The sequence below is a fragment of the Ustilago hordei genome (assembly GCF_900519145.1).
Source record: "Ustilago hordei strain Uho2 genome assembly, contig: UHO2_contig_04, whole genome shotgun sequence".
Lineage (NCBI taxonomy): Eukaryota > Fungi > Basidiomycota > Ustilaginomycetes > Ustilaginales > Ustilaginaceae > Ustilago > Ustilago hordei.
Window position 1 is genome coordinate 592,273 of NW_024545261.1, and position 24,430 is coordinate 616,702.

General features: G+C 52.9%; 10 protein-coding genes across 10 annotated transcripts; 6 read left to right on the forward strand and 4 right to left on the reverse strand.

Annotated features, from left to right (window-relative positions):
• Window positions 1-79: 79 nt before the first annotated feature.
• Window positions 80-2,158, forward strand: UHO2_02526 (uncharacterized protein; the record flags this gene model as incomplete). Its single annotated transcript, XM_041555314.1, has 1 exon — window positions 80-2,158. The coding sequence occupies one exon, from the start codon at window positions 80-82 to the stop codon at window positions 2,156-2,158; it is 2,079 nt and encodes a 692-aa protein (XP_041411248.1).
• Window positions 2,159-2,305: 147 nt separating this feature from the next.
• On the reverse strand, window positions 2,306-5,359 carry UHO2_02527 (uncharacterized protein; the record flags this gene model as incomplete). Its single annotated transcript, XM_041555315.1, has 1 exon — window positions 2,306-5,359. The coding sequence occupies one exon, from the start codon at window positions 5,357-5,359 to the stop codon at window positions 2,306-2,308; it is 3,054 nt and encodes a 1,017-aa protein (XP_041411249.1).
• Window positions 5,360-5,701: 342 nt separating this feature from the next.
• On the forward strand, window positions 5,702-6,667 carry UHO2_02528 (uncharacterized protein; the record flags this gene model as incomplete). The annotated part of the gene is made up of 3 exons (XM_041555316.1): window positions 5,702-5,870; window positions 5,933-6,059; window positions 6,130-6,667. 3 exons carry the CDS (start codon window positions 5,702-5,704, stop codon window positions 6,665-6,667), a joined length of 834 nt encoding a protein of 277 aa, XP_041411250.1.
• Window positions 6,668-7,447: 780 nt separating this feature from the next.
• On the forward strand, window positions 7,448-9,243 carry UHO2_02529 (uncharacterized protein; the record flags this gene model as incomplete). The annotated part of the gene is made up of 3 exons (XM_041555317.1): window positions 7,448-8,269; window positions 8,316-8,442; window positions 8,537-9,243. The coding sequence occupies 3 exons, from the start codon at window positions 7,448-7,450 to the stop codon at window positions 9,241-9,243; spliced, it is 1,656 nt and encodes a 551-aa protein (XP_041411251.1).
• A 356-nt stretch (window positions 9,244-9,599) lies between these two features.
• UHO2_02530 (uncharacterized protein) lies at window positions 9,600-11,207 on the reverse strand (the record flags this gene model as incomplete). The annotated part of the gene is made up of 1 exon (XM_041555318.1): window positions 9,600-11,207. One exon carries the CDS (start codon window positions 11,205-11,207, stop codon window positions 9,600-9,602), a length of 1,608 nt encoding a protein of 535 aa, XP_041411252.1.
• A 1,706-nt stretch (window positions 11,208-12,913) lies between these two features.
• On the forward strand, window positions 12,914-15,811 carry UHO2_02531 (uncharacterized protein; the record flags this gene model as incomplete). Its single annotated transcript, XM_041555319.1, has 1 exon — window positions 12,914-15,811. One exon carries the CDS (start codon window positions 12,914-12,916, stop codon window positions 15,809-15,811), a length of 2,898 nt encoding a protein of 965 aa, XP_041411253.1.
• A 126-nt stretch (window positions 15,812-15,937) lies between these two features.
• UHO2_02532 (uncharacterized protein) lies at window positions 15,938-16,592 on the reverse strand (the record flags this gene model as incomplete). The annotated part of the gene is made up of 2 exons (XM_041555320.1): window positions 15,938-16,031; window positions 16,108-16,592. The coding sequence occupies 2 exons, from the start codon at window positions 16,590-16,592 to the stop codon at window positions 15,938-15,940; spliced, it is 579 nt and encodes a 192-aa protein (XP_041411254.1).
• Window positions 16,593-16,994: 402 nt separating this feature from the next.
• Window positions 16,995-18,758, forward strand: UHO2_02533 (uncharacterized protein; the record flags this gene model as incomplete). The annotated part of the gene is made up of 1 exon (XM_041555321.1): window positions 16,995-18,758. One exon carries the CDS (start codon window positions 16,995-16,997, stop codon window positions 18,756-18,758), a length of 1,764 nt encoding a protein of 587 aa, XP_041411255.1.
• A 117-nt stretch (window positions 18,759-18,875) lies between these two features.
• UHO2_02534 (uncharacterized protein) lies at window positions 18,876-21,512 on the reverse strand (the record flags this gene model as incomplete). The annotated part of the gene is made up of 1 exon (XM_041555322.1): window positions 18,876-21,512. One exon carries the CDS (start codon window positions 21,510-21,512, stop codon window positions 18,876-18,878), a length of 2,637 nt encoding a protein of 878 aa, XP_041411256.1.
• A 390-nt stretch (window positions 21,513-21,902) lies between these two features.
• On the forward strand, window positions 21,903-22,321 carry UHO2_02535 (uncharacterized protein; the record flags this gene model as incomplete). The annotated part of the gene is made up of 2 exons (XM_041555323.1): window positions 21,903-21,939; window positions 22,095-22,321. The coding sequence occupies 2 exons, from the start codon at window positions 21,903-21,905 to the stop codon at window positions 22,319-22,321; spliced, it is 264 nt and encodes an 87-aa protein (XP_041411257.1).
• Between the last annotated feature and the right edge of the window lie 2,109 nt (window positions 22,322-24,430).

Genomic DNA, 24,430 nt, shown 5'->3' on the forward strand with positions numbered 1-24,430 from the left:
GCAGACGCAAGTCTTACGACGTGGCATTCATCGATTCGCTCAACCATCAATTTTCCGACCAGCGTTCATAGCCAGCAGAATGTCATCCACCTCCCGTGCAAGCTGGTCTGTGTCCCAGCCAGAGGCCAAGAGTGCTATTGCTCCCTCTTTCTACCAGACCACTCCTCCTCCACACTGGTCCAACGTCCCAAAGGCCTCCAACGAATTTACACCGCTCGACGTGTCATCTCGCAAATTCAAGTCTCCTTGGCCTTCCGCCCAGGTTCATGGCTTCCTTGGCTTCCTTCGAGCCCGACTCTTCGATTGGGACGAAGTCCCCCTCCCTCCCAAGGTAGCTTCATCCGCAGGCAGCGCTATCCTCCCACCCGTCCACAATCCCACTTGGACAGCCTCTGAAGCAACATCCTCATCCGACGAAAGCATCACATTTACCTGGCTCGGCCACGCAATTTGCCATCTCCAGGTTCCCATCGGCAACGGCAGCAAAGCCACCATCCTCTGCGATCCGGTTCTCTCCCGTCGCGTGTCACCAGTCCAATGGTTCGGTCCTGAACGATACACCGATGCCCCAGTCACTGTAGAAGAGATCGCCCAGGCTACCGAGAAGGAAGGCAAAAACGCATGGCCGGACCTCCTAGTCCTCTCGCACAACCACTACGATCATACAGACTACAGTACCATTCAGAAGCTGCTCAATCCTCCTTCGACAGCCTCAGTCAAGCGACCACACGTTTTCTGCACACTCGGCAACAAGCAGTGGTTCCAGTCAAACTTCGGGCTCACCGATGAAGAAGTCACTGAATGCGACTGGTGGCAGCACAGCACCGTATCCCTCAATGGCAAGTCGGTGCTTAAGGTGACTTGTGTTCCTGCACAGCATTTCTCGGGGAGAGGATTGTCGGATCGCGATCGCACGTTGTGGGCTGGTTGGACTTTCCATGCTATGAGCGAGGCCAGTTCGAGAGCGAGTGTTTATTTTGCTGGTGATACAGGCTACAGGTCTGTTCCGGGAGGGATGAAGAAGGAGGATGAAGATACGCTGCCTAGTTGTCCTGCGTTCAAGGAGATCGGTGAGGCACTTGGGCCTTTTGACGTATCCTTGATACCAATTGGCGCTTATTTGCCCAGGAGCTTTATGTCGGCCGTACATCTTGCACCTCAGGATTCGGTGCTGGTGCATAGGGATGTTAAGAGTAGAAGGTCGTATGGTATTCATTGGGGAAGCTTCCGACTTACGCCTGAAGATGTGAACGAACCGCCGAAGTTGCTGGTTGAAGAGGCGAAACGGCATGGGATCGATCCGGATGAGTTCAGGACGATCGAGATCGGACAGAGTGTTGATATTCCTGTCTCCTCTTGCTCTGCTGTAACGGAAGCAAAAGAGGTGAAGGATGCAGAAAAGGGTGGGCCGTTGCCCGAGTCAAAGTTGGGCACCAAACAGCACTGGGACGAAGTATACGAAAGAGAAGTAACCAACTTCAACGAGATCGGTGAAGAAGGCGAAGTCTGGTTTGGTGAAGATTCTGTCATGCGCATGATCCGGTTCTTGGAGGAGTACTACACCGAAACCATCGCCGATACTTTCTCTTCGGAAGAAGGCAAATCACCGACAGTGCTAGATCTCGGTACAGGAAACGGTCATCTGTTGTTCGAAATGATCGAATCAAGTGCTGAACTCGAAGGCATCATCTCCCCCAACCGTCTCGTTGGTGTGGATTACTCACAAGCGAGCATCAACCTCGCCAAATCCATCGGAACAAAGCGTGGGGGCGATTGCGAACAAGTCAAATTCGATACTGCTGACTTACTCAACGATGATTCAGTTGCAAACCTGTGCCAAATGCCTGCCAGAGATCTGGGAGCAGAAGAAAATGCGTGGGACCTGGTATGCGATAAAGGTACAATGGATGCTATCGCGCTTTCTTCTCAGCCTATCAGTGGAGTTTTACCGATCGATAGGTATACCAACGCGGTGAAAGAATTGGTGAAGAAGGATGGGATCTTTTTGATCACTTCTTGCAACTTCACCGAGTCGGAATTGAAGGTTAGATTCATGGGCAACGGCTTTGAGGTGGAACAAGTGCTGCCTACTCCTTCATTCACATTCGGCGGTGCAAAAGGCTCTACGACCACATCGATCGCTTTCAAGAAGCTGTGATTTGTCCTTGGCAATCGCTATGCATGTATGCTCTATGTCTGCAATCCGTGATGCTGAAGCTTAGATTCCACAGAGTGAATCTCATCACCAACAGGATATGTGTACTCTCGCCTGAAGTGCACCACGCAACGACGAGACTTGCAGCAGCTACTGCACATAAGACATGCTCTCCGACCAGCCCCACTCGCTATCGTACCACCCAGCAGCCTGAACTCCGCCTTCACCCATCCATTCCGCTGTGTGGTCAGTCACGATATACTCAGGAGTCATAGTCGCTGTCCTGGTCGGCAGCAGTCGAGCAGCTCTCGAGATACCCTGAGCACCGATGCCGTGGACGACCAATGTAAGCCCCTTTGCATAGGTTGGGTGCGGCGCCAGCGTGAGCAGAGCAGTTCCGTTCTTGTAGAAGGATCGACCTTGAATGTCGAATTGTGCTGATGAAGATGGTGCAGGGAAGTGAATCGGGCTCTTTGAAGGCCAGCTGTCAAAGACTGACCGGGTGTGGCTGTTGATCTGAGGCCCACCAAGGGTGACGATGTTGCTTCGCTGCAGACCCTCGCCGACGCCCTTTGAGACAAAGTCTGCATCGGCGATGATCTGCGAATTGATGGCTCCATATAGAAGCAGATCGTTTGCAAAGCGTTGAGCAACTCGTTTCCATGCTGCGACTTCCACTTTTGGCCCATCTGTAGGCACGATCAGCAGCACAGGTCCTTCAGACGACACAATGCGTAACAAGGGACCTATCGGACGAGGTCGTGTCGAAGTCGCAGAAAGTTCTCCGTCGGACAGAGCGCACCACTGTCCATCGTAGCCTTGCTGGAAATGAATTTTGTTGGTGTTACCGATGTCTACCTCGTTGAATTGCCCGTTGAGCGAGACCTTGATGGTGGTAGCGTTGGCAAGCAAGCCCGCGATGCCGTTTGTACGAAGAAGCAGGTTCAAGTCGAGCTCGATCCTCTTTGTGTTCCTTGACACCACACTTACGTGTGCGCTGTAAGCTCGTCCCGCGTCTTCCGAGCTCTGTTCCTCGTAGTGCACTTTCAGCTTCGCAAGACGTCCAGGAACATCAACCTCGCTGATCTTCCATCCTCCTTTCGAACCCGCTTCAGCCGGGTTGAACACTGTCAATGTAAAGCTCCGCGGGACATCTGGCATCTTGTAGTCGGGGTTCTTTCTCGATAAGCAGGCCGACTCGATGGCTTCCTGCACGTCATCTTCTGAGAAGAACGTATCCCACCAATGCGGTTTGCCAGGTACTTCTGCGATCTTGACCTTACCCACAAGTCCTGATCGACGGTTCCAGCCGTCAACCACCATCGCCATATCCTTCGAGTTCCAAGGCGGAACATTTGCATCTGCAGAGCCATACTTGACCAACAGATCTAAACCTGCCAGGTTGCTTGCATACAAGTCGTTTTCGAACATGGTCACTCCACTATGCAGAAGGCCTTGCAATGTAGGGTCGACAAAGTGCCTTCCGACTTTCCAGCCGAACGACACATAGTCTGACACCTTTGTATATGCCGATCCGACCATGCCTCCGATAACTCGGTCAGGGAAGCGAGACAGTCGATACCAAGCACCTTGACCCCCGTTCGAGTGACCCATGATGAAGAGCTTCTCTGGATCGAATTGCCATCGTTGACGCTCCTCTTCTGACATAGTAGCTGGTAATCCGTACAAGTGCTCGTGAAAGGCATTGACGGCGGCATCGGCAGCTTGAAAGGAGGCGAGCTGCCAATCATAACCCCAAGGCGTTCGACCAGTGGGCAGAATTGACCAGCTATCCTCCTGTCGTCGAATACTGTTGCTGAAGAAGAGATCGCGAAGATCCACACCGGCTCCATGCAGCGTCAGGATCAAAGGTGGCAGGGGTCCAGTCCGTGTCGCTGATCTTCCAGCTAGCTTGGGAGGTGTGGCGGCCGCCAGCTGGACGGTACTATCTGCAGCGAGGTAGCTGTATATATACGCATTGTGATCATCGGCGCTGCTTGTTGCTTCCCAAAATGCTGGCTTGTGTATGAGCGGGATGCGGACGGATTTGCTGATCCATTCCGAAGCAGACTCCGACGAGGAGCTGAGACGAAGGGTGAATCCCAGGAGAGCTGTGTCTGAGTCTAGTGCAGCGCTCTGATTAATGATGACAGGAACGAGGACCGTCTGCGCAGGCGCTACTGTAAGCTTGTGTCCTAGCTCTGCTACAAGACGAGGAGACGCGGTCTGCGGCGTCAATTCTGTCACCTCAATGCTTTCAAGTGTGAATGTGCGCTTCGAAGCCAGGTTTCGAACAGCAAATGTCAGTCCTACACCAGCGATCCAGCCTCCGACCACGTGAGGTACGTTGCTATGGTGTGGATCAGTGTGCACTTCGAGAAGATCCTCCTGAACTGTATTCTGCGGAATGCAGGCAGCGACGTCGATGCCAATGGTCATTTTGGGGCTTTCGGCACCACCGTTGTTTCTCGGGTCACCAAAGATGCGAATCTCGTACATGGATCGGGCTAGTAGCTTGTATGACCCTTTGTCAAGATGAAGGAGGTGGTGCGAGATTGGGACGTCCGGAGCAGCTTTGTCTTCTTTGGAGAATGCTGCGATGTACGAGTACCAGTCTCCCGTATGCCATTCGATTGCTTCTGTATTCAGACCAGACCGTCGAGTAGCGTTCGCCCCGAAATCTGCCTTCGGTATTACTGCAAACTCGGCAGTCTTGTCCATCGAGATAGCAACAGCAGTACTGTCTCGATCAATGTCGAGGTCCGTCGATGCGATCATCTGCCACTGGAGTGAAGACCAACCGGCGCTCTTGCGGGCCCATGGCCAGTCCACGTCCGTGTACTCGACTGTGAGCGACTGCTTGACATGATTAGGATCTTGAAGCTGGACTTGAGCTGATTCTGACTTCAGGATAGTGGTAGCATTGGTGGGCCCGTATGTGGAAAAGTGTCGGTTCGCGGCACGGTTGGAATCTAGAAGATCTGCATAGCTTGAGGATACTGATGGAGGAAACCCACCAAAAGGCAGCTCCCTCATACCAGCAGGGAACGGTCCGAGAACCTGCCATGTCGAGTTCAGGCTCAACTGAGCATTACCTTCTGTTGCTTCGGTAAGTGGCTCTGAAGACAAAATCTGTTGTGTCGAAAGCGTCGAGGTAACTAGCAAGGCTATCAAGGAACCCAGCCTGAAACAATTGCGAAGCATATTGACTTGCCTACCAAGCGTTACCTCGTCCTTTCTTACAAGTCTTGTTCTGGAGCGGCTTTATATATGTCTATGAGCATGATAGATTGAGATGCAAGCTGAGAGGGAAGCTGATCAAGAAGTTTTGGTGGGACAGATCTGTTCCGCACCTGGACCCTGCATACAGATCCTCGTTCAAATGCGAAACCGCGGCAACTTTTCGTCGTGCAACCTCCAGACCACATCATCATGCGCGCTAAGGCCACCTCCATCTTGCTCACATCATACCGGCCTACATCAATCGTTAGCCCAGCCTTCTTTGTCAATTACCGACACGCAATCTCTACCTCAACAATAAGCAACATGTCGAAGCCTGCACCAGGACACAAAGATGCTACGTATCACACCGAGTGCACGGGGCAAGCGCTCGAGACAGTCAAGGCACACTCGTCTCCCTCAGAGCAGACTCTCTTCGGAGCCTGCTTCTGCCCTTTTGTACATCGCGTCTGGATCGCGCTTGAGTATCTTGGAGGTAAGTGAGAAGACACGGCTTGTTGATTGATGCAATGCTGACCCTGAGCTTGATCCACCCAGCGCCGTACCAGTACCGCGAGGTTGACCCGTACAAGAAGCCTGCAGACCTGCTCGAGCTCAACCCCAAAGGTCTTGTACCAGCACTGAAGCTATCAAACGGCAAAGGGCTTACCGAGTCGACTGTCATGTGAGTTTCAAATAGCACGATGATTGTGCGAGCTAATAGACTGACACCTACATCGGCCTCCTTCTCCCAGCCTTGAATACGTCGACGAGAAGTACGATGGTGGCAAGGGCGGCAAGTCACTCCTGCCTCCCTTATCCGACCCCTATGAGCGAGCTTGCTACCGCCTCGCTGTTGACAAGGCCAACCGCAATCTTATCCCCTCTTTCTACCGCTACCTTCAGGCGCAAGAAGTCAAAAAGCAGCTCGAAGGTGCAAAGGAGTTCACCTCGCACCTCAGCGAGTTCGTTCGCTCCATGTCGACTTCAGGCTCTGAGGGCTTCTGGAACGGCAAGTCGCTTTCGATCGTTGACTGCACCGTGGCACCTTGGCTGTATCGCGCGACCAATGTGTTGCGACACTTCCGTGGCTTTGATCCCGAGCAGTTGCTCGAGAAAGACGTTTTACAGCGATGGAACCGCTGGACTGCAGCAGTGTTTGAGCTGGATGCTTTCAAAGCTACCGCTTCCACGGATGATCTCTACCTCGACTCTTATGTGCGCTATGCTCAGAACAGGCCATTGACCTCTCAAGTCGCTGACGCTATCAACAAGGGCAGAAGCTTGCCTTGATCATGTAGCTGCGGTCTGCAATGACGACTCGCTTCAGCTGCGCCATGCACCTTCTCCACGGTCACGACTGAGCAAGTACGACATGTAGATATGAGATCACTGTGATGTGCGATCTTTAAGAGTGCGGAGTAGAAGCGCCTTGATGCCGTAGACCCTTCTGACAGTTATGAGTGTGAGGTCACCGCCAAGTGCAGATAGGAGTTTTCTTCGCACAATCTTGCATCTTCTCGCAAAGACCGGTAATCACGTGATTAAATGCACGTGATGTAATCCGTGGTCGGAGTTACGATCAGATTTGCCTCACCCGATTCCCGATCAGATCTTTTTTACCTGATCGCCGACTGGGTCTGCTCCGCCCGATCCTTTACAGATTTGATCTACATTACTCCGAGATCGGACTGGATCGCAATCTCCAACAGAATCTCGCCGTCTCTTAAAGTGTTTCCCACCCTGTATTTCCCCCCCCCCCCCTTTTTTCTTGTCTTCCCGCTCTCTTGTGCTCATCCGGCCCCCCATACGGAGGTCCGGGAGCCTCACAAGCCTGTGAGCACTCTCACGCTCATCCCACAATCTTAAACCTCTCTTGTGATCTCCAGCCGCCTTAGTTATGGTATGAATTGAAGGTTCGGAGCAGAATTCGCCGGCTGACGGCTCTCCGATGCAAAGCCGACAGCTTGCATGGCCCTGGCTTCGTGCACAGCTTTCAACCTCATTTACCCCCCATCACCATCATCAAAACATCGAAACACTCCGTAGACATCGTGTAGTATCATAGCAACCATGTCGACCAAAGGAAAGGCCGCCGAGGCCGAGCTGATCGCATGCCCACTCGAGTTCAAGGGCGGAAAGGTTGCACCTAACCGTCTCGCAAAGGCTCCACTAGAAGAGACCCTGGCCAATGCAGGAGGTGGTCCGCCCAACTATGCTCATTTTGAGCTTTACCGAGCATGGGCTCGCGGAGGATGGGGTCTCATCATCACAGGCAACCTAGCTATCGATCCCACACATCTTGGATCTCCATTCGATGTCGTTGTTCCGAACGGCGAGAAGCAACTGCAATTCTTCAAGACAGCCATGAAGAGGTACGCGGACGCCTGCACTGGTCGAGACCAGCCCGACAAAGTTGATCCGAAAAAGCGACCGCTTGCCGTAGTGCAGCTCGTGCACGCAGGTCGTCAGTCAATGCGTGGCTCCGGCCGTGGCATCACCAAGCCTGCTCTTGCACCGTCTGCTGTGCCCATGAGTACGATGGGCGGCCTTGGCCCTATCAGCAGATTCCTCGATCACATGCTCTGGGGCCCTGTTGCGGCGATGACAACAGAGCAGGTACAGCAGCTCCGTGATCGATTCGTTCAGGCAGCCCTTATATGCGCTGAAGCTGGATTCGATGGTGTCGAGATTCACGGAAGCCACGGATACCAAATCGCTGCTTTCCTCAGTCCCAGGACCAATCTTCGCACAGACCAGTACGGTGGCTCGGCAGAGAACCGCGCAAGGCTTCTACTCGAGATCGTCGATGCGGTACGCAAACAAGTCAAGGATGATTTTATCATTGGTGTCAAGGCGAGTACCGAACAGTTTGATTTGGAGGGGGGAAATGGAGTTGCAGCTGACACCCTTGATCTTTGCTTTTCTTGCACGTGAGCAGCTGAACAGCTCCGACTACGTCCAAGGTGGTCTGACCGAAGACGATGCGCTTCTCAACGTCAAGTGGCTTGCAGAAGGCGGCAATGCTGACTTTGTCGAGATCAGTGGAGGCAACTACGAGAACCCGTGTAAGTATATGATATCCGTAGTTTTCGCTCGTCGTCGTACTTCTGCTAACATACCTCTATCCTTCTACATCCTCCTCGATCGTCACGCCAACAGCCTTCGTCATGGAAGGCTTTGACTCCGAAAAGGAACAGGCTAAGCTCGACAAACTTGCCAAGAGAACCGCCTCCGCCACCACCAAGTCCGATCCCAAAGCCACCAGCACCGGCGCCAACACCATCCAAGGCGCCGGCGTAGACCCTACGGCTAAAACCACTGCTCGCACGGGCCGTCGAGAAGCCTTCTTCCAGAACTTCGCCCGCCGCTGCCGCTCTTCCCTCCCCGCCGACAGCCGTCTCAAGATCATCCTCACCGGCGGTCTCCGCTCCCGCCACGGTATCGCCTCTGCCATTCAGCCAGATGATGGAGCCGCTGATATGGCTTGTCTCGGTCGTCCAGCCGCTGTCTTCCCTGACCTTCCACTGCGTCTTACCGACACATCGATTGAGGATGAATCGCCGGAAGCAGGTACACCCGACTACAAAGTTCCCGCAGTATCAAGCTTGGCCTTGGTGCCCACAAAGATAGTCGGTGCAGGATGGGGAACTCTGTGGCACACATTCCACATGGCGCAGACAGTGCTGGGCAAGGGAGGTGATGCGACGAAGAAGAGCACGTATAGATTGTTTAAAGAGTATACCCAGACTGGTGCGCACCAGACTGGTTTTAAGGAGCCTAATGAAGACTGGTTTATGTTGATGGTTATGGTCAGTATGCCGGTAATCGCATGTATCGGCGTCCTTGCGTTCAACGCCCGATCGTAGCACGACGTGTTCTGGCTATGTTTTCCTTGCAATAGATACTTGTCGTTGAGCTACCGGCTTGCTGCTTGTTGTTCGGGCGTGTGAAGGGGCTACGAATTGGAGGATGGGGGAGGGTCGAGACGCTGCTTGACGTGAGACAAGGTAGGTCGAAGGCCTCTTCCACTTTCTTATCACGCACATCCGCAGTAAAGAAGTGGAAGAGAACTTGGCCGCATTTAACAAGAAACCTCATGAAGAGTCTTATGCTAGATCGGCACAGACGTAGTAAAGAAAGTACGGGTATGTTTTCATTCTAGAGCCATGTAAAGTACATGCGTAACTACTCTACACGCTAATACAGCAACTTACTCTCCGATCTAGTTGACGGGTGCAGAAATGACAGTTGCCTGTGTCTGCTCCTTCTTGTTCTCCAGCGATGCCTTTTCGTTCGATCTGGTTCTCGCAGCACCCTCCTCAAACTGAGTCGGGTGATCCTTATCCAGCAATCCCATTTGCGAGACATCATATCCGTTATCCGCCAGATACTGCCTGAACGCTTCGTCCTCGTGCTTCATACTGTCTTGACCGATTGCCGGAATGAAGAAGAACGTGATAACAGCCGAGAAGATGGCCAGGCCGCCAGCAATGTAGAATGGACCGGCATAGTAGATGTTATCGTCCGGCGTGCCCAGATCGGCCTGAATTTGCGGATAAGCATAAGATCCCGAGAAAGCTCCTACTTTTCCCACTGCAGCAGCAATACCATAGAATGTACCTCTTACAGCAGCCGGTCCGCATGCTTTTGAAGCGAGAAGGCCTAAATTATTACCAGGTCCGAATTCGCCGAACGCTATGAATAGCCCGGTTACGGTGAGCCATTTTGCGAGCGACTCTCGTATCTGTCCAAAGGCACCTGCCAAGATGAAGGCAAGGACTGCTTGGATGAGGAGGCCGAGGATCATGGTGTGTTTGGGTCCAAGGCGGTCGGAGACGAAGGCTCCGATGATGGTCCCGGGGAGATAGAAGCAGTTGAGGGCGGCGGAATAGGCAAGGCTGCGACGGAGGACGGTCTCGTCACTCTGTCCTTCTGTAGGATTGAGCTGTTTGATGATGATAGAAGAGTAGATGCCGCTAGGGTACGAGACATAGTCGTAGGCGAACCAAGCAAGACAGATGGCGAGAAGTTGTACCCAGTACCGTTTGAAGATGAGGAGCCAAGGAATATTCTTCTTGATGGCTCCCTTCTGGTAGTGTTCGGGTTCCTGCATGCCCATTCGGAAGAAGAAGACGAGCAAAGGTGGAATGGCGCCGAGACCGAGAGTGAGACGCCAGACCCAAGCGAGGTGGTTCATGCCGAAGATGAGGAGGAGGATGTAGGCGACCAGGGCGGCGGCGACGAAGCCGAGGTCGATCATGGTGTTGGTGGCGATGATGAAGTACATCTGTTGGCGGTTCTTGTTGATACCTTCACCCTCGGTGTTCTCTGATGCAGCGACGGAACCACTTGGATACTCTGCACCGATGGCAATGCCGATGATGAAGCGATAGGCGGCGAGGGCGGTGAACAGACCTGCGATAGAACCGCCAGCTCCCCAGGCGCCGGCGATGAGGATGGACCAGAGCGTAAGCCAGATAGAAGCAAACCACATACCATGACGTCGTCCAATACGATCAACTAAGAAGCCAAAGAGGAGCATGCCGAAGACGGTACCAGCGAAGACGAGGGAGGAGAAACGAGATTCGAATCCAGAAAAGTCGGCATAGTGGGGGTAGGCGTAAGAGAGGACGGTCACGACAGGACCAGAAGAGGCGTTCACGTAACCATCTGAGAAAAGGGCGGCGCCGCACGCAAAGATGAGGCTGACTGCCCCAAGTCGGCCTTTCTTGGTTGGCGGTTGGGAAGGAGCATCGAGGGAAGAGGACTCGGGTTGTTTCTCGCCAACAGGGGAAACTTCTTCGGGGCGGGCGTCGTGAATGTCGGCCATCCTTATATATCTTCTGCTCTTGGTCAGAGCAGCGAGGGTTGCGACTGCAGGTCGTTAGGTGAAAAGAAGAGTTAGGCGTTGCGGAAAAGGGGGAGAAAGTGGGACAAAGCGTTGGCAAGCAGCTCTGTTTATACGAGAAGGGGGATGTGTAACCGAGTCCGATTCTGTGGGCCTAAGTGGATGTGCTGCAAGTGCTCCTGGGCTAAGTTAGCGGAATGAGGCCTTGCGCAAACAAAGACGATGGACCCTGATCCGAGCAACGGTGGGTCCCTTTTCTCAGGCTAAGCGGACCATCTGGCTCAGACTGGACAGCCGAGTTACGCCTTGCCACTTACTCTGTTTGAGGAGCAACACAGCAATCACGAGGTCGGTTCCTATCAAGGATCACAGCCAAAACGAGCAGGGGTGGACTGGCAACTCGGTTAGATGTAAGCGAGCAAAGAGGAACGCTCAAATCCGAACCTGCACTGTTCGGCATCCTTCTCCTCTTATCCTTAGGCAGCGGCGGCACAATCGGACGTGTCTTTTCAGACGGCGGTTTGAGCTGAAATTATAATTGCTTTCTCCACTCTCGAAAGTGCTTTGCAATACAATGCGATGCTACGTAAACCTCATTTTTGTGTGTGGGTTGGCCAATCGCATTGGCAGAGGTGGGGACCGTGTTCCATGGTTCGTTCGAAGGATGTCGTTCGAGCTTGACCACGTTCCCTCGATCAATCCGCGCCCACCGACATGGCGATCTCCTCCATCGAGAGCCCAACATCGGCCAACCTCTTTGAATTCTCCTATCCTCCTATGCAGCCGGTGGAGCGCCTCTGCAACAAGTTCGAAACGATCAAGGTCTTGAAGCAAGGAGGCCAGTAGCTTGAGACACAAGAAGGACTTGGTGTAAACCCGCTCATATTCGACTCTCGTGTTGAACGTATTCTCTATCAAACGGGCTTGACCGCGATAGGCTTGTCATCACAAAACAGGCTGCTGCTCACATCCTCTGCCTCTTTTTCAGCTTGCTCTTGAGTGGCTTGTGTGCATCAATAGTATTGTGGGCCGCATGAACAAGGCACTGTTTTCGGCGGTCACGTTCTCTTCTGACGAGATAAGAGAGGGGACTGGCGATCCTACCTCTGCCGGAAAAAGTCGCGGGGTTTCAAACTTGCCTTGCCTATACACTTATTCTCTACAAGCTCGCTCTCTTGAGCCGGCCTGCCATTGTGTGACCTCCAAAAAAGAAACAGCAGCCACCGCTTCAGCTCGCCAGAAGCTCAAGCGAGCTCCTCACTCGCGCAAAATAGACGCTCGACAAATGTCTGCCCACCCTTGCGACGAACCCAGACTTTTTCTTTGAGCGCACATGCTACAATACTTGCATACTTCGGCCTCGGCTGTTCCTAGGCTAATCACCACTTTGACTTGAAGGAGCAAGCATGCCTCGACGTTACTGCCATGACTGAAGGTTGAGCAAAGGAGTGCAGAGTACTGAATAAGTGTATCATGCTTCGATTCGCAAGCCAGCTATTCAGGAGCACCAAAGCGGAACTATCGGCCGAAATGATGACAACTCCGATTCCCGAGAAAAGCATCCACTTTTTTTTTTTTTTTTTTTTTTTTTTTTTTTTTTTTTTTTTTTTTTTGGGTTCTTCCAGATTTCCGACATCCTCCTCCTCCACAGCTTCTTCTGAAGCTTGCAGACATACATAGCTTCGACTATGGAGGACCTGCTCAAAGCGCTACGCAATATCGGATTGGAATTGCCAGATCCGGAGCAGCTTCTTCAGCTTTTCGATCCGGACAGCGAGATTCAGGACAACCTCGCTCGACATCTCTCCCTCACACCCGCCAAAAATGACCTCGTACCTGACGAGAACGAGCCGGTCATCAACGGTGACACCACAGCAGGAAGTGACGATGACGAAGGGCTGGTAATGGATCCACTCGTTGATGCTGACCTGTTCAAGGGAGCTGTACAGGCTTTGCTGGAGAACTACAACAAGTCGATCGATAAGGAGCGTGATACACTTCGCAAGGAGAAGGAAGCTCTCGCCGCACCTAAGAAGCTCAAACCCGTACCATTGAAAGCATTGCTAGCAAGGCAAACGGCAGAGATCAAGAAGCGTCATGAAGAGGTCTACGTTGCAAGTCACGATCCCGAATCTGGCCGCAAACGCAAACGAACCTATCTGCCTCGACAAACACTCGACGGTGTTGGCAGCTATGCATCCGACAAAGCTCTCGATCAGCTCACAAGAATAGATGCAGACCAGCTTGCAGCGCCGAAGCGCTTTGAATGCCGATACATCCTCTGCAAGGTCGCTTCAAGCTTGAACCTCTATGTCGGCTGCACCTTCATCGGCGTCCTCCCATCAGGCAATGCTCTTCCCATCACAATCGCACACTTCACCAGCAACCTTCACCTTAGCGGAGAGCAGCTCGACGCACATCTTCCTATCGGAACTGTCATTGTAATACGAGAACCATACGTCAGCTTGAACCACTTTGCAAAGGGTGGACCATGTCAAGGAGGCAAGAGCGTTCCAGGGATCCGTATCGATACGCCGACCGATGTACTCATTCTAGACAGACTGAACGACTCTGATGCAAAGCTACTCGACGCTACATCTTGGAAGGTCAATGTAGAGCAAGATGAAAGACAACCTTTTGTAGATGCCGTCTCTTTGCTTCGCGATTCTCCTGCAGCATGCAACACGCAAGGCTGCCGATGGTTGCAAGATGGTCCACTTTCTCGTCTCGTAGCGGCTTCGAGCCTGGAGCAGTCAGCGAAGACCCTGCAAGGACTGAACGAAGATGAAAGGAGGCAGCTAAGCCAGCGAACACGCTCTCTTATTCAGTCTTTTCTAAGCGAGAACCGCCCTGGAGCAGCCTATCGTGAACTCTGTGCAGCTCGCCTCCTTTCCCTCCCACTCTCCATCTCTTCCACTAGCCCGGTAGCGGAAGACCTCGAACTCGAAGGCCAGGTTCTCTACAAGAAATGCGATTTCGAAGCAAGCCGACTAGCCTTTGAAGCCGCTCTCTCAGCCTACCCTCCTTCCGAACGCATCTCAGTACAAGATCGCATCCTCGAAACCCTCAACACAGTCCGCTCGGCCCAAAACGCCTCCGCTCTCGGACCAACACACGAGAATGTTTGGGGCTACTACTTCGACTCGCAGTCTTACGCTACTCCCCGTTTTGACGTTCAGGACTGGTTTGGACCCGTAGCTATCGAAAACGTCCCAGGGGCTGGTCGAGGGTTGGTACTGACAAGAGATGTGGAAGAGGGAGAGCTCTTGTTGTGCTGCAAGGCTGCTGCGTCGAGCTATGCGGCAGAAAGTGGATGTAGAGGAGTCTACCTCCTGCGATATACAGTGGAGACAGGTGTGACAAGTACAACGACACAAGTTCTAGCAGCGACCAAGAGCATTCATGCGATGATCGACAGGCCAAACGAGCTCACATTGCCGATTATGGGGCTGACTGCAGGACCAGACGTTGAGTACTCGAAATGGGTCGACCAGTCATACCCTGCTCCACCCAAACGCACGTACATCGACGCAGCAAGGCCAGCAGACCAGATTGAAGCCCTTGTCGCATCTTGCCAGAAGCAGCTCAGCATCAACTCTGATCAAGCGCGCAAGTGGCACAGCACAGTGCTCGAAGGCGTATCCCGTCCTCCAATCGACTCCAGCTACGTGGACGGTGTTCTCCGATTCAACGCTTTCGGACCCGCCGCTAACCCCGGCGGCAAGTCCTCCTCCTCCTCCTCATCGGAAGATGCACAAACCGACTCAGAACTCACACGGTCAACCATGGTCCACCCTCTCCCAGCTATCCTCAACCATGCTTGCCTACCCAACGTCTCATCGGTATTTTTCGGCGACATTGTCACCACTCGAGCTCTCCACCCACTCAAGAAGGGTATGGAGATCATGCATCAGTATGTCAAAGGAGAGCAACCTTGGCTTATCCGACGATCTCAACTTTCCAAGCATGGTTTCAAGTGCAGCTGCGGCATCTGCCTGCTCGATGAACGTGATGGAGAAGACAAGGTTCGGGAGAGAGGTCAAATTATCGGAGGATCATTAACTATGCTTCAAGAGCGTAGTCGAATCGTGCTCAAGTCTTCAATCACACAGCAAGCTGGAAAGGAGGATGACGAAGATCACAAGGATCTAGCAGAATCGTTGCGAGAGATGATCGCAAAAGTTCAAGCCACCTATCATGCCGAGAGGGGCTTGTTGAGACCTGATCTGATGAAGATCTACCAGCTCCTCGCGCTGCATCAACGCGAGTACGACTGGGACGCAGCAGTTGCATCAGAGTTGAAAGCACTAGAATCCATCGGCTGCACTCCCTCCAGCAACGCAGAGGGTAGGATACTGAAGGAGCTCCCATCGCTACACTTTGATGGAGGTATCACATCAATGTTGGCCCTAGCAAAGCTCATGCTGCAGAAGGAAGAAGAGAAGAAGGAAGATGCGAGAAGATGGGTCGAACAGGCGTTCTATACGCATCAATGTACGATTGGCGGCGGATTGGATATCTTTTTGGACCGATGGAACGATGCTTTCCCCGACTTGCCTTATCGGGAATGGTTGCCGCGATATTAGACTTCGCATATAGACAGCTATAGAAGATGATTATAGACAAAGCCTGGTTCGTGTAGATTGCGAATGCAAGGTGACATTGCTGACCATGAACGTTGTGTTTGATGTGGTGCGTGTGAGGATGGCGAATCATTCTTCGCCGACCCATCTGGATGCTATGTCGCCAATGTGTGGTAGATAAGGGTTTCTCGATAAAGATGGTGCTGATTTGTGTGCCGTTGATCTGTTTTCAGTGAGAGGAAATCGTGTCAGTGAGGAGATCATTTGAATTCTGATGGCCATTGTATCAGGCGACTTACGCATTGACCCAGAACCACCCATAAGTGCCCATCCCGACCAACAACCCAATCGTCTTCAATCCAAGTACTGTCCTCAATATCCACAGTAACACAATGAGTGCTACACCGCTGATTCCAGCCTGATACGCATGGAACCTCGCCAAGTCATTCTCTGTCTCCCAAATTAACACCACTGCCGAGCTAAACGGTGGAAGCGCCCACGCCGCCGCACAAATACCACTAAGGCTCAAAGTTGATGATGTTCCAAAAGAGTTTGTGTAGCTGGGTCCTCCTCCGCCTTGTAGGAACGACTGTTGGGACTGCTGCCAGGCTGGATCGCCACGAGGTTGTGATTGGGACTCGACTGTCGATGCTGCGTCGAACATGACATTGTTGCTAGCAGCTTGGTGTTGATATGACTCGGTTGCGTAGCGTGGATCGAGATCTTCGTCGAGCGACTCGCGATAGCCGCCATTGTTGATGAGGGGTTGCTTCTGGTCCGACATTATGCTCTCAAGTGCCAAGGTGGATAGGAAGGCAAGTTGATGGTTGCGAAGGTGAAGGTATGTGCACAGCCGAGAGAACAATAACACTCCAGATTGTGTGTTGCGAGACCCGAGCCGCGTATAGCTGCGATTCTTGTCGGGAGGAATTGTGCATGGCAGTTTGGTAGATCTGACACTCAACCACACCAAAATCGCTCGTCAATGAGCTTTCGGGGAATTACGAAATATTTTGGGTTCGGGAAGCAAGCATGCAGCTTCGGCGTCGGTGCGTTTCACGGCGCCATGCCTCCACAACCACGTGCACATAGCCATGGCGAGCTCCTGCTCTTCAGACAGGCTTGAGCTCGCCAGCACTGCTTTCCTCCCTTCACCAAGCATTCACTCTCGCGAAGCTCTGCACGCATGTCGGACAACAAAGATCCTCACACTAAGGACGGGCAGCCCGCCCCCTCCATCCTCACCTCCAAGTTCGCCAAACTCAATCCCTTTTCCAGAACAGCTTCCTCTGACCCCGAAGGAGGAGGTGACAACCTAGGTGAAGAGGTCGAGTTCGACTCGATCGGTGGTGGTGGACATGCTGCTCGTCGAACCAAGGTCACCAAGTCCGAGCTCCGTGTTAGTCGTGCTCTTCGTCAGCTCCTTGTCGACCAGAACCTCCTTTCGCCCGCCGATGCCAACCTCGATGACCCTAAGGCACAGAGCTCGCAGCCGTTGAAGGAGTTCGTGGAAAAGTCGCACATTGACGTTCCTGAATATGTGAGAGACAGAAGCAGACCTCTTAGCGAGTACTTTATCAGCTCTTCGCACAACACCTACCTTCTTGCTCATCAGCTTTATGGTAACTCCTCGGCGGTTGCATACGAGCATGTGTTGATCACAGGTGCGAGATGTGTCGAAATCGACGCATGGGATAATGATGACAACCCCGACGAGCCCAAGGTAACACATGGATATACGCTGGCTTCGCACATCCCCTTCCGTGCCGTCTGCGAAACGATGAAGCAAGCCATCCAGAAGGAGGAGGAGGAAGAGGCCAAACGCGACCAGAACTTCAAGGTAGCTCCCGTCTTGCTGTCGCTCGAAAACCACTGCGGACATGCTGGACAGAAGCGACTGGTCGAGATCATGCATGAGGTGTGGGGAGACCTTCTCATCAGTGGACCTGTTGACAAAGGCGAGGCTGCTTCTGAGCACACTGCGCTCGATCATCTCGGTGCAAAGATCGCTGTCATGGTCGAGTTTCACCCAGCTGGCAAACCTCCAGTCGAGTCACCTGAAAGCAGTGATGATGAAGACAAGATGTCCAAAGAGAAGAGGAACGAAGCAAAGACACCAATCATCCCTGAGCTCTGCGCTCTCGGTGTATACGCCCAGTCCGTCAAGCCTACGAACGACTCCTGGTACACGTCCACCCTTACCAACGGACCACACGATCACCTGATCAACATCTCCGAGACTGGCCTACTCAACTTGCTTCCCAAGCAAGCAGCTCTTATCAAGAAGCACAACGCTGAACACCTCATGCGCGTATACCCCAAAGGCACTCGTATCAGCTCGAAGAACCTCAACCCTGTCCCGTTCTGGGGTGTTGGTGCCCAAGTCTGTGCTCTCAACTGGCAGACCTTCGATCACAGTGTCCAGCTCAACGAGGCTCTATTCTCCGGCTCGGATGGCTACGTCCTCAAACCTCCCGGACTGCGCATCGGAGGAGATGGAAACACCTCCCTTGGTCGTCGAAAGCTCAAGCTCCACATCGCTGGCGCCACCGACCTTCCCCTCCCCGCCGGTCGAGAAGCGGACGATATCCGCCCCTACGTTACCTGCACCCTCGTCCTTCCGACCGATCTTGAACAAGAACCGCCCAAACAAAAGACAAAGGCTTACAAGCAGCACAAACTCGGCATTATCCACAAAGGTGAACAACCCATCCCCACCGATCCAATCTGGCATGAAACGTTGGAATGGCAGTTCGAACATGACGAGTTGGCTTTCGTTAGAATTTTGATCAAGAGCGATGACAAGTTCGCCCGTAACCCGTTGTTCGCGGTTGCAGCAGTGAGGTTGGTCTACGCTGCTGAAGGATGGAAGTTCATCAGGTTGCTGGATTTGAAGGGTCGAGAGACTCATTCGACGCTGTTGGTTAAGTTCGAGTTTGAGAAGATCTAGCTTCCGAGCGCGCTGATCAACGTTCTGCTCATGTATAGTACTGGATCCGAATCGATGGGTGAAAGATGCTGTGTTGGAATGCGATGCGATATGTGTATAAACGATTCTGAAATGCGATCACCAGTATGTAACAGCCCGAGCTTCGAGCTCACGCAACCCGTTCTTCTCTCTCCGCCTCTTTTCTAGCATCCACTTCTCGAACCATTTGGCCATCTTTGCTCTGCTTGTCGGATTCCCCACATTAACCGTTGCTATGATCCTGTCGTACTTCGTGCTCAGCGCAAATGCCGTCAGCTCGAAGAAACTCGAATGCTCTGAGTAAGGCACGCCGTAGATCATGTAGTCCGGCGTACTGTCTCGCGTCGGAAAGAGGTTGTGTGGCCCGAAAGACCTGGATTGATTCCATTGTACCAGTCTGTCGAGACTCGGAGAGACGGTGTCCATTCCTGCTGACGGCTTGTATGTCCAGCCTGTTGGACGGAAAGCGACGGCGTGAGTGAAGTCATAGCCTCGCGTGCGGAGAGCAGCAACAACGTCCCGTAGACCTTCGCCGTTGATAGCGTGCAGGTTGGCGACGTGTACCGAGGCCGAAGGGGAACGGGTGAGAAGCGAGTGGAGCTCGGGATCTTCGAGTTGAGCGTAGACGCGGTACTTGCGAGAGTCCATGCAGAAGATCTTGGAGTTCATGGCACGAGCAACAGCTTTGACGATGCGCTCCTTGCCGATGGTATAGGTGCCGATGACGACGAGGAGGCGACCGCCGTCACGACGACGAAGACCAGAGATGGCGTCACGTGAGGATTCGGAATGTTTGGTGAGCCAATTCGATGCATTGACGTCGTCCGAAGGTGACCGTTTGATGCCCGCATTCTGGTCGGCCTCCTCTTCCTTCTTGACGACTTGCGCAGACGCGGCAACAGGTGGCGACGCATCTGTCACCTTGGGCTTCACGTCTGGCTTCCTGTCTTCGGCGCCAATGTCAATCAAGGCGTCCTCTGATGGCTCTAGCTTGACGCGTGGGGTGGGAGACCCGCTGACAGGGCTTTCGTAGGTGCTGTCGCGGTCGTCTGCCGGATCCTCGAGATCGTCTTCGCCGAGGAAAAGGTTCTCCTCGTCCAATTCCAGGTTTTCATCCTGCGTCTCTTCCTGTTTGATGGAAGCTGTGTCAGGAGATTCCTCCTCCTTCACGTTGCTGCCACTTGCGTCCGTTGAGGATGCTGGCACCTGTAGTGCGGACACTGTACCATCGGTATTCTCAACCTTGGTGTTGAACCACCCTTTGAATGCGGTTGCAGATGCAGAATCAGTATCAACGCTGTTCTTGCCTTTGCGTGGTGGCGCCTGAGTCCAATCCTCTCGCCCTTCTTCGCCGGCTTCCAGCTCTTCCATCTTGGCAGCACGATTGGCTTCCAGCTGCGCTTCTGGTACGATCTGCCTGACCAGTTCTGCGCAAGCCTCAATGACCTGGTCTTGAGCTGGGAAACAGTAGCGCGGGTTGCAGTACGTCGTATCGAGATAGATGATATCGAGCTTCTTGCCCACTATTGACGGATGATTGGTGTGAACAGGACTGGCGCGGAAGTCGCCACAGTGCAAATAGCGGAAGATCTTTCCTGTGCCAATGTATGGAGTTGCATGGTTACGTGACAGGAGCTGACAGGTCTGCGGACCCTCAAAAAGAAACAGGCACGAGCCTGGACAGTGATTTGCTTCGATGCAGGTGACCATGACGCCGCCGCTGTCAGGAACAGGCACAGCAACTTCCATCGGTAGCGGTCTCAACCACTGCGGATCAACGCCGAGATGTGTGCGACACAGATTCGCTGTAGTAACACTGCAGTAGATTGGACCATGATTCCAATTGGCAGTCATGCCACCGTAGTGGTCACTGTGGAAGTGGGTGAGAAAGTAGCCGCGGCAGCCTTCGATCTTGCCAAAGCGGAAAGCGTCGACGGTGAGAGGCATGCCTTCGAGCGCTTTGTAGAAGGGAGCAGTGCGCGCTTCGGGTCTCGATCTCGCCTTTCCGCGATAGTTGGCAGCCTCAACTGCATCTGCTGTGGCCCACTGCTTGGATTCAGAATGCGACTTCATCAAGACTGTGAATGCGGAAGAGGCTGCACGCTTGGCGGAAGAGAGGAACGATGATGGTGTTCTTCCAGGTTGCCGTGCGGGTGAGGCATTTGAGCTTTGCTCAGAGATGTTCGTCGGGGCAACTCTGGCATCTAGTGTCGAAGCAAGCTCGGATATTGATGTGAGCTTGGTAAGCTGTGGTGGTGCAGTAGTCTCGGCAGGAGTGTCCTTGGTCAGTGAGGGAGCGAAGGGTGTGGATGCTGGAGAACACGACTGCCTCCGAACGGCTTCGTCGTGAGGCTTGATCCGCTGCTCATTAACACAATCTCTCAGCACCTCTGGCTCGGCAGTAATTGAGTCGGCGGCATCGAGGCAGGCGTTGACGTGTGCTTGTACTGTGTTAAAGGGGACCTTTCTGCAGCAGATAGGACAGTCGGCAGTCCGTTGCGCCTTGGTCTCAGCTTGACTAAAAGTGCAAGTCAGGCCTGCATTTTCAAGCTGGGAATCGGATGGTGTGCGTTTTGGCGGGTTGGCGGTTGCTGGTGACGATGCAGTTGGAGATCCATTACCGAAGAAGGATAGGAGAGACGCTTGAGCTGAGCCGTTGGGGCTTACTTGCTTAGTGGGACTCGTCGAAGCGAGCTTTCTCCGCTTCGTCGGAGAAGCTACTGGCGATGGAGCCATCTCGCCTGTCCATGGATCCGCTTTGAGCTGAGCGGAACTGTATAGATTGAGACGAGGTCAAGATGATGGTGGAAGCAATGAGTTGGAAGGGGGTGAGTGGCTGAGCAAGCCAAATTGACACTGCGGAGTTGCTGCACCTCGACTCACTGTGCATTTCACTGCATCTTTCTCGCCATGCTCAGGGTTCAATTTCTGAAAACTTCGTCGCTCAATTGACTGAGAAAATTGACCATCACGTGCGGTCTGCTACTATTTGAGAATGCTAGGTTGGCAGACGCAGGGGCCGCACGTACAGATCTCGCAAGTCGGACAGTGTTGGTCTTGGTCGTCATCAGTTCCCCTTCCTATATCCACACCACCTCACCATTCCCCATCCTTCATAACATTAACATGTCCGCGATGCGACCCGTAGTCGGCAGCGGCCTTGGTAAGTAGACCACTGGCGTGTGGAGCAATCGCACAGATCAGATGTCGATGTTGACGATCCATTTCCTTCCCTATGTCAAACACTAAACAAACTCGTCGGAACATCATCGTTGAAACGCCACGTCTACCCGCACTTTGAATCCTTGCAACAAACAGCCAGCTGCTGTACGATTGTATCCATATTTGGTGCTGTCATTCTTGCCATCTTCGGCTACGGCTTCCAACACAACTGGCCAGCGCTCATGGGAAGCACCGAGGACCCCGAGGACGGAAACGCTGTCGGCGCGACATGCTACATCGCTGCATTGATCTATATTGCGTTCATTGCGTTCTGCGGGTGTCAGCTTGGTGTCCATAGAAGATATAGCCGCATACGGCTATAGGCATCCGACAGCCCTTCAAATGTCCGACCCTGCCACAACAGACATGATCTCCACGCACATTCTACGGCCCTCTCCCCATTCACATGTGTATACCTTTCGTCCGTTTTCAATGCATACATTTATCTGGTACGACTCGCCTGTTTGATGTGAGGCGCCTTCTAAAGATGGCCTCCGACTTTGGTCCTGAAGCATCCTAATTGCTCGCCACAGTGCGGACCGACTAAGTTCCAAGCGTGGTCACACGTCTCTGCCGAAGGAAGCGATCCAATATGATGATATATGCTGACATAAACGTAATCGGGGATCTGCCGGAACAGATCCGTGCAGAGATCGGGTACAACACAGTCCCGCTCGTTGTCAAGCTAGATTAGAAGTAGGATACTCCCACATTCAGCATGTACCTCATAGATGTATATATATCAAGCTGAGAACACTAGGTTCTCATCACGTTCACTTAGTCAATCGAGTAAATATGTTTCTGCCCTAAAACAGTAGTGACATTGTACTCAGACTCTCCCCAATCGCCAGTTATCGGGACCAAACTTCTTCACATTTTATCAGTCTCGCCGTCTCAAGCTGTTACCATCGCGTCGAACACACTTCAGGATACAGTCGCAAGCGGGACATGACCAGCTTGCATCGATCGAGATGACTCCGCCAGATCGACTCGAGATTAGATCAATACCTCGGCGAACGATCGGGAAAAGTTCGCAGAAGCTGACAGCCGATACGAGGCAACGTTGCCGGGAACCGGAGACATACATGTACCCGATCCTCCGCACTCAACACTTTGGGATCGGATGATGGATCGTGCCAATCGGGGGCGATTCAGTATCCAACTCCTGCAAACGAAAGGTCGAGGACCAGAAGAGCCGCGGCTGGAAGTGAGTAAGTTAATGACTGCACTAGGCGCATAGCAAACAAAAGGATCGGACCGGAAAGTGTGTGTGGAACCGCTGACTGGTTGCAGCTTGTATCTTGTTACCCAGTAAAGAGTTGCGGAGCCGCGGTGTGCGAGAGTGTTGAAACAGCCGCAACCAACTTGCTAACTTGCTCGCTCAGCCCACCGCTTATCCAACAGCGACAGTGGCGAATTTATCGCAACAGCAGATGGCTTCACGACCCTTTTTTTGTCGTTCGACCTCGGCTAATGGCGAGAAACGCGGCTCCACAGCTCAACGACTCGTCCTCTTCACCAACCACCCTCCGGACTTCTTTGTCGTCACTCCGGCTCCTCGCTGGACGAAGCGTTACACACGATCAAGGATGATGCTATGCGCTATTCTAGCGATGAGCAAGCAAGTCAAAGCGTAGTGGGACGAAAGTCTAGATTCTCTCCTTGGGCAGTTGGACAAGTGCGCTGCGGTTCGTACATCATGGAGCAGGAGTGGAAAGAAGTATAATGAAGTTCTGGCGGCTCTTGCAGGAGCCGACGAGCAACCGACAGGGCACAGGATCCGAGGAGCGGCAGCGAAACCCTTTCTTCAGTTGGTACCCTCGTAACATGCCAATCACTGAGACTCGATTCCCTTAGCTTCTCTCCAGTCTTGGGTGTAGCTGAAACTTCGGTCCTTCAATCTCATATGCAGCAGCAGCGGGAGTGCGCTCTGAACTCAGACACAGGCACCACTGCAGAACAGCAAAAGGAGATTCGGAGAATTCTCGTCGATGACGCTCATACTTTATTGTACTTGCCAAACCCAAGCATCACATTGCACAGAACTGACCAGCGGCTGCGAAACAGACCTTCTCGCCAATGCTCTCCCAGACCCTGTCCACATCGTTGGTGATATTGTTCATCTTACCCCGTAGCGAGCTTGAACCGCCTCGTCTGCACGCTCGTGCCTCGCATGAATGATCGTAGGGACAGTGCGCTTTCAAGCATCACTTGTTCTGGAAAGCATTCTCAGATGCAGTAATGGAGAGCATCGTGTCGGTAGTCGAAATCCGCAACAAGGTCAAAGTGGCAACCACACCCTTTCCTGTACATCGTAGACCTAACGAACTGGTTCCTGACCAGCGCCGAGACTACATATATTGCCAGGGTCACATCCTTCGATATCCTCTACCCCACAACTTGTCGGCTCCTTGGCTTCGTCAAGAACGGTT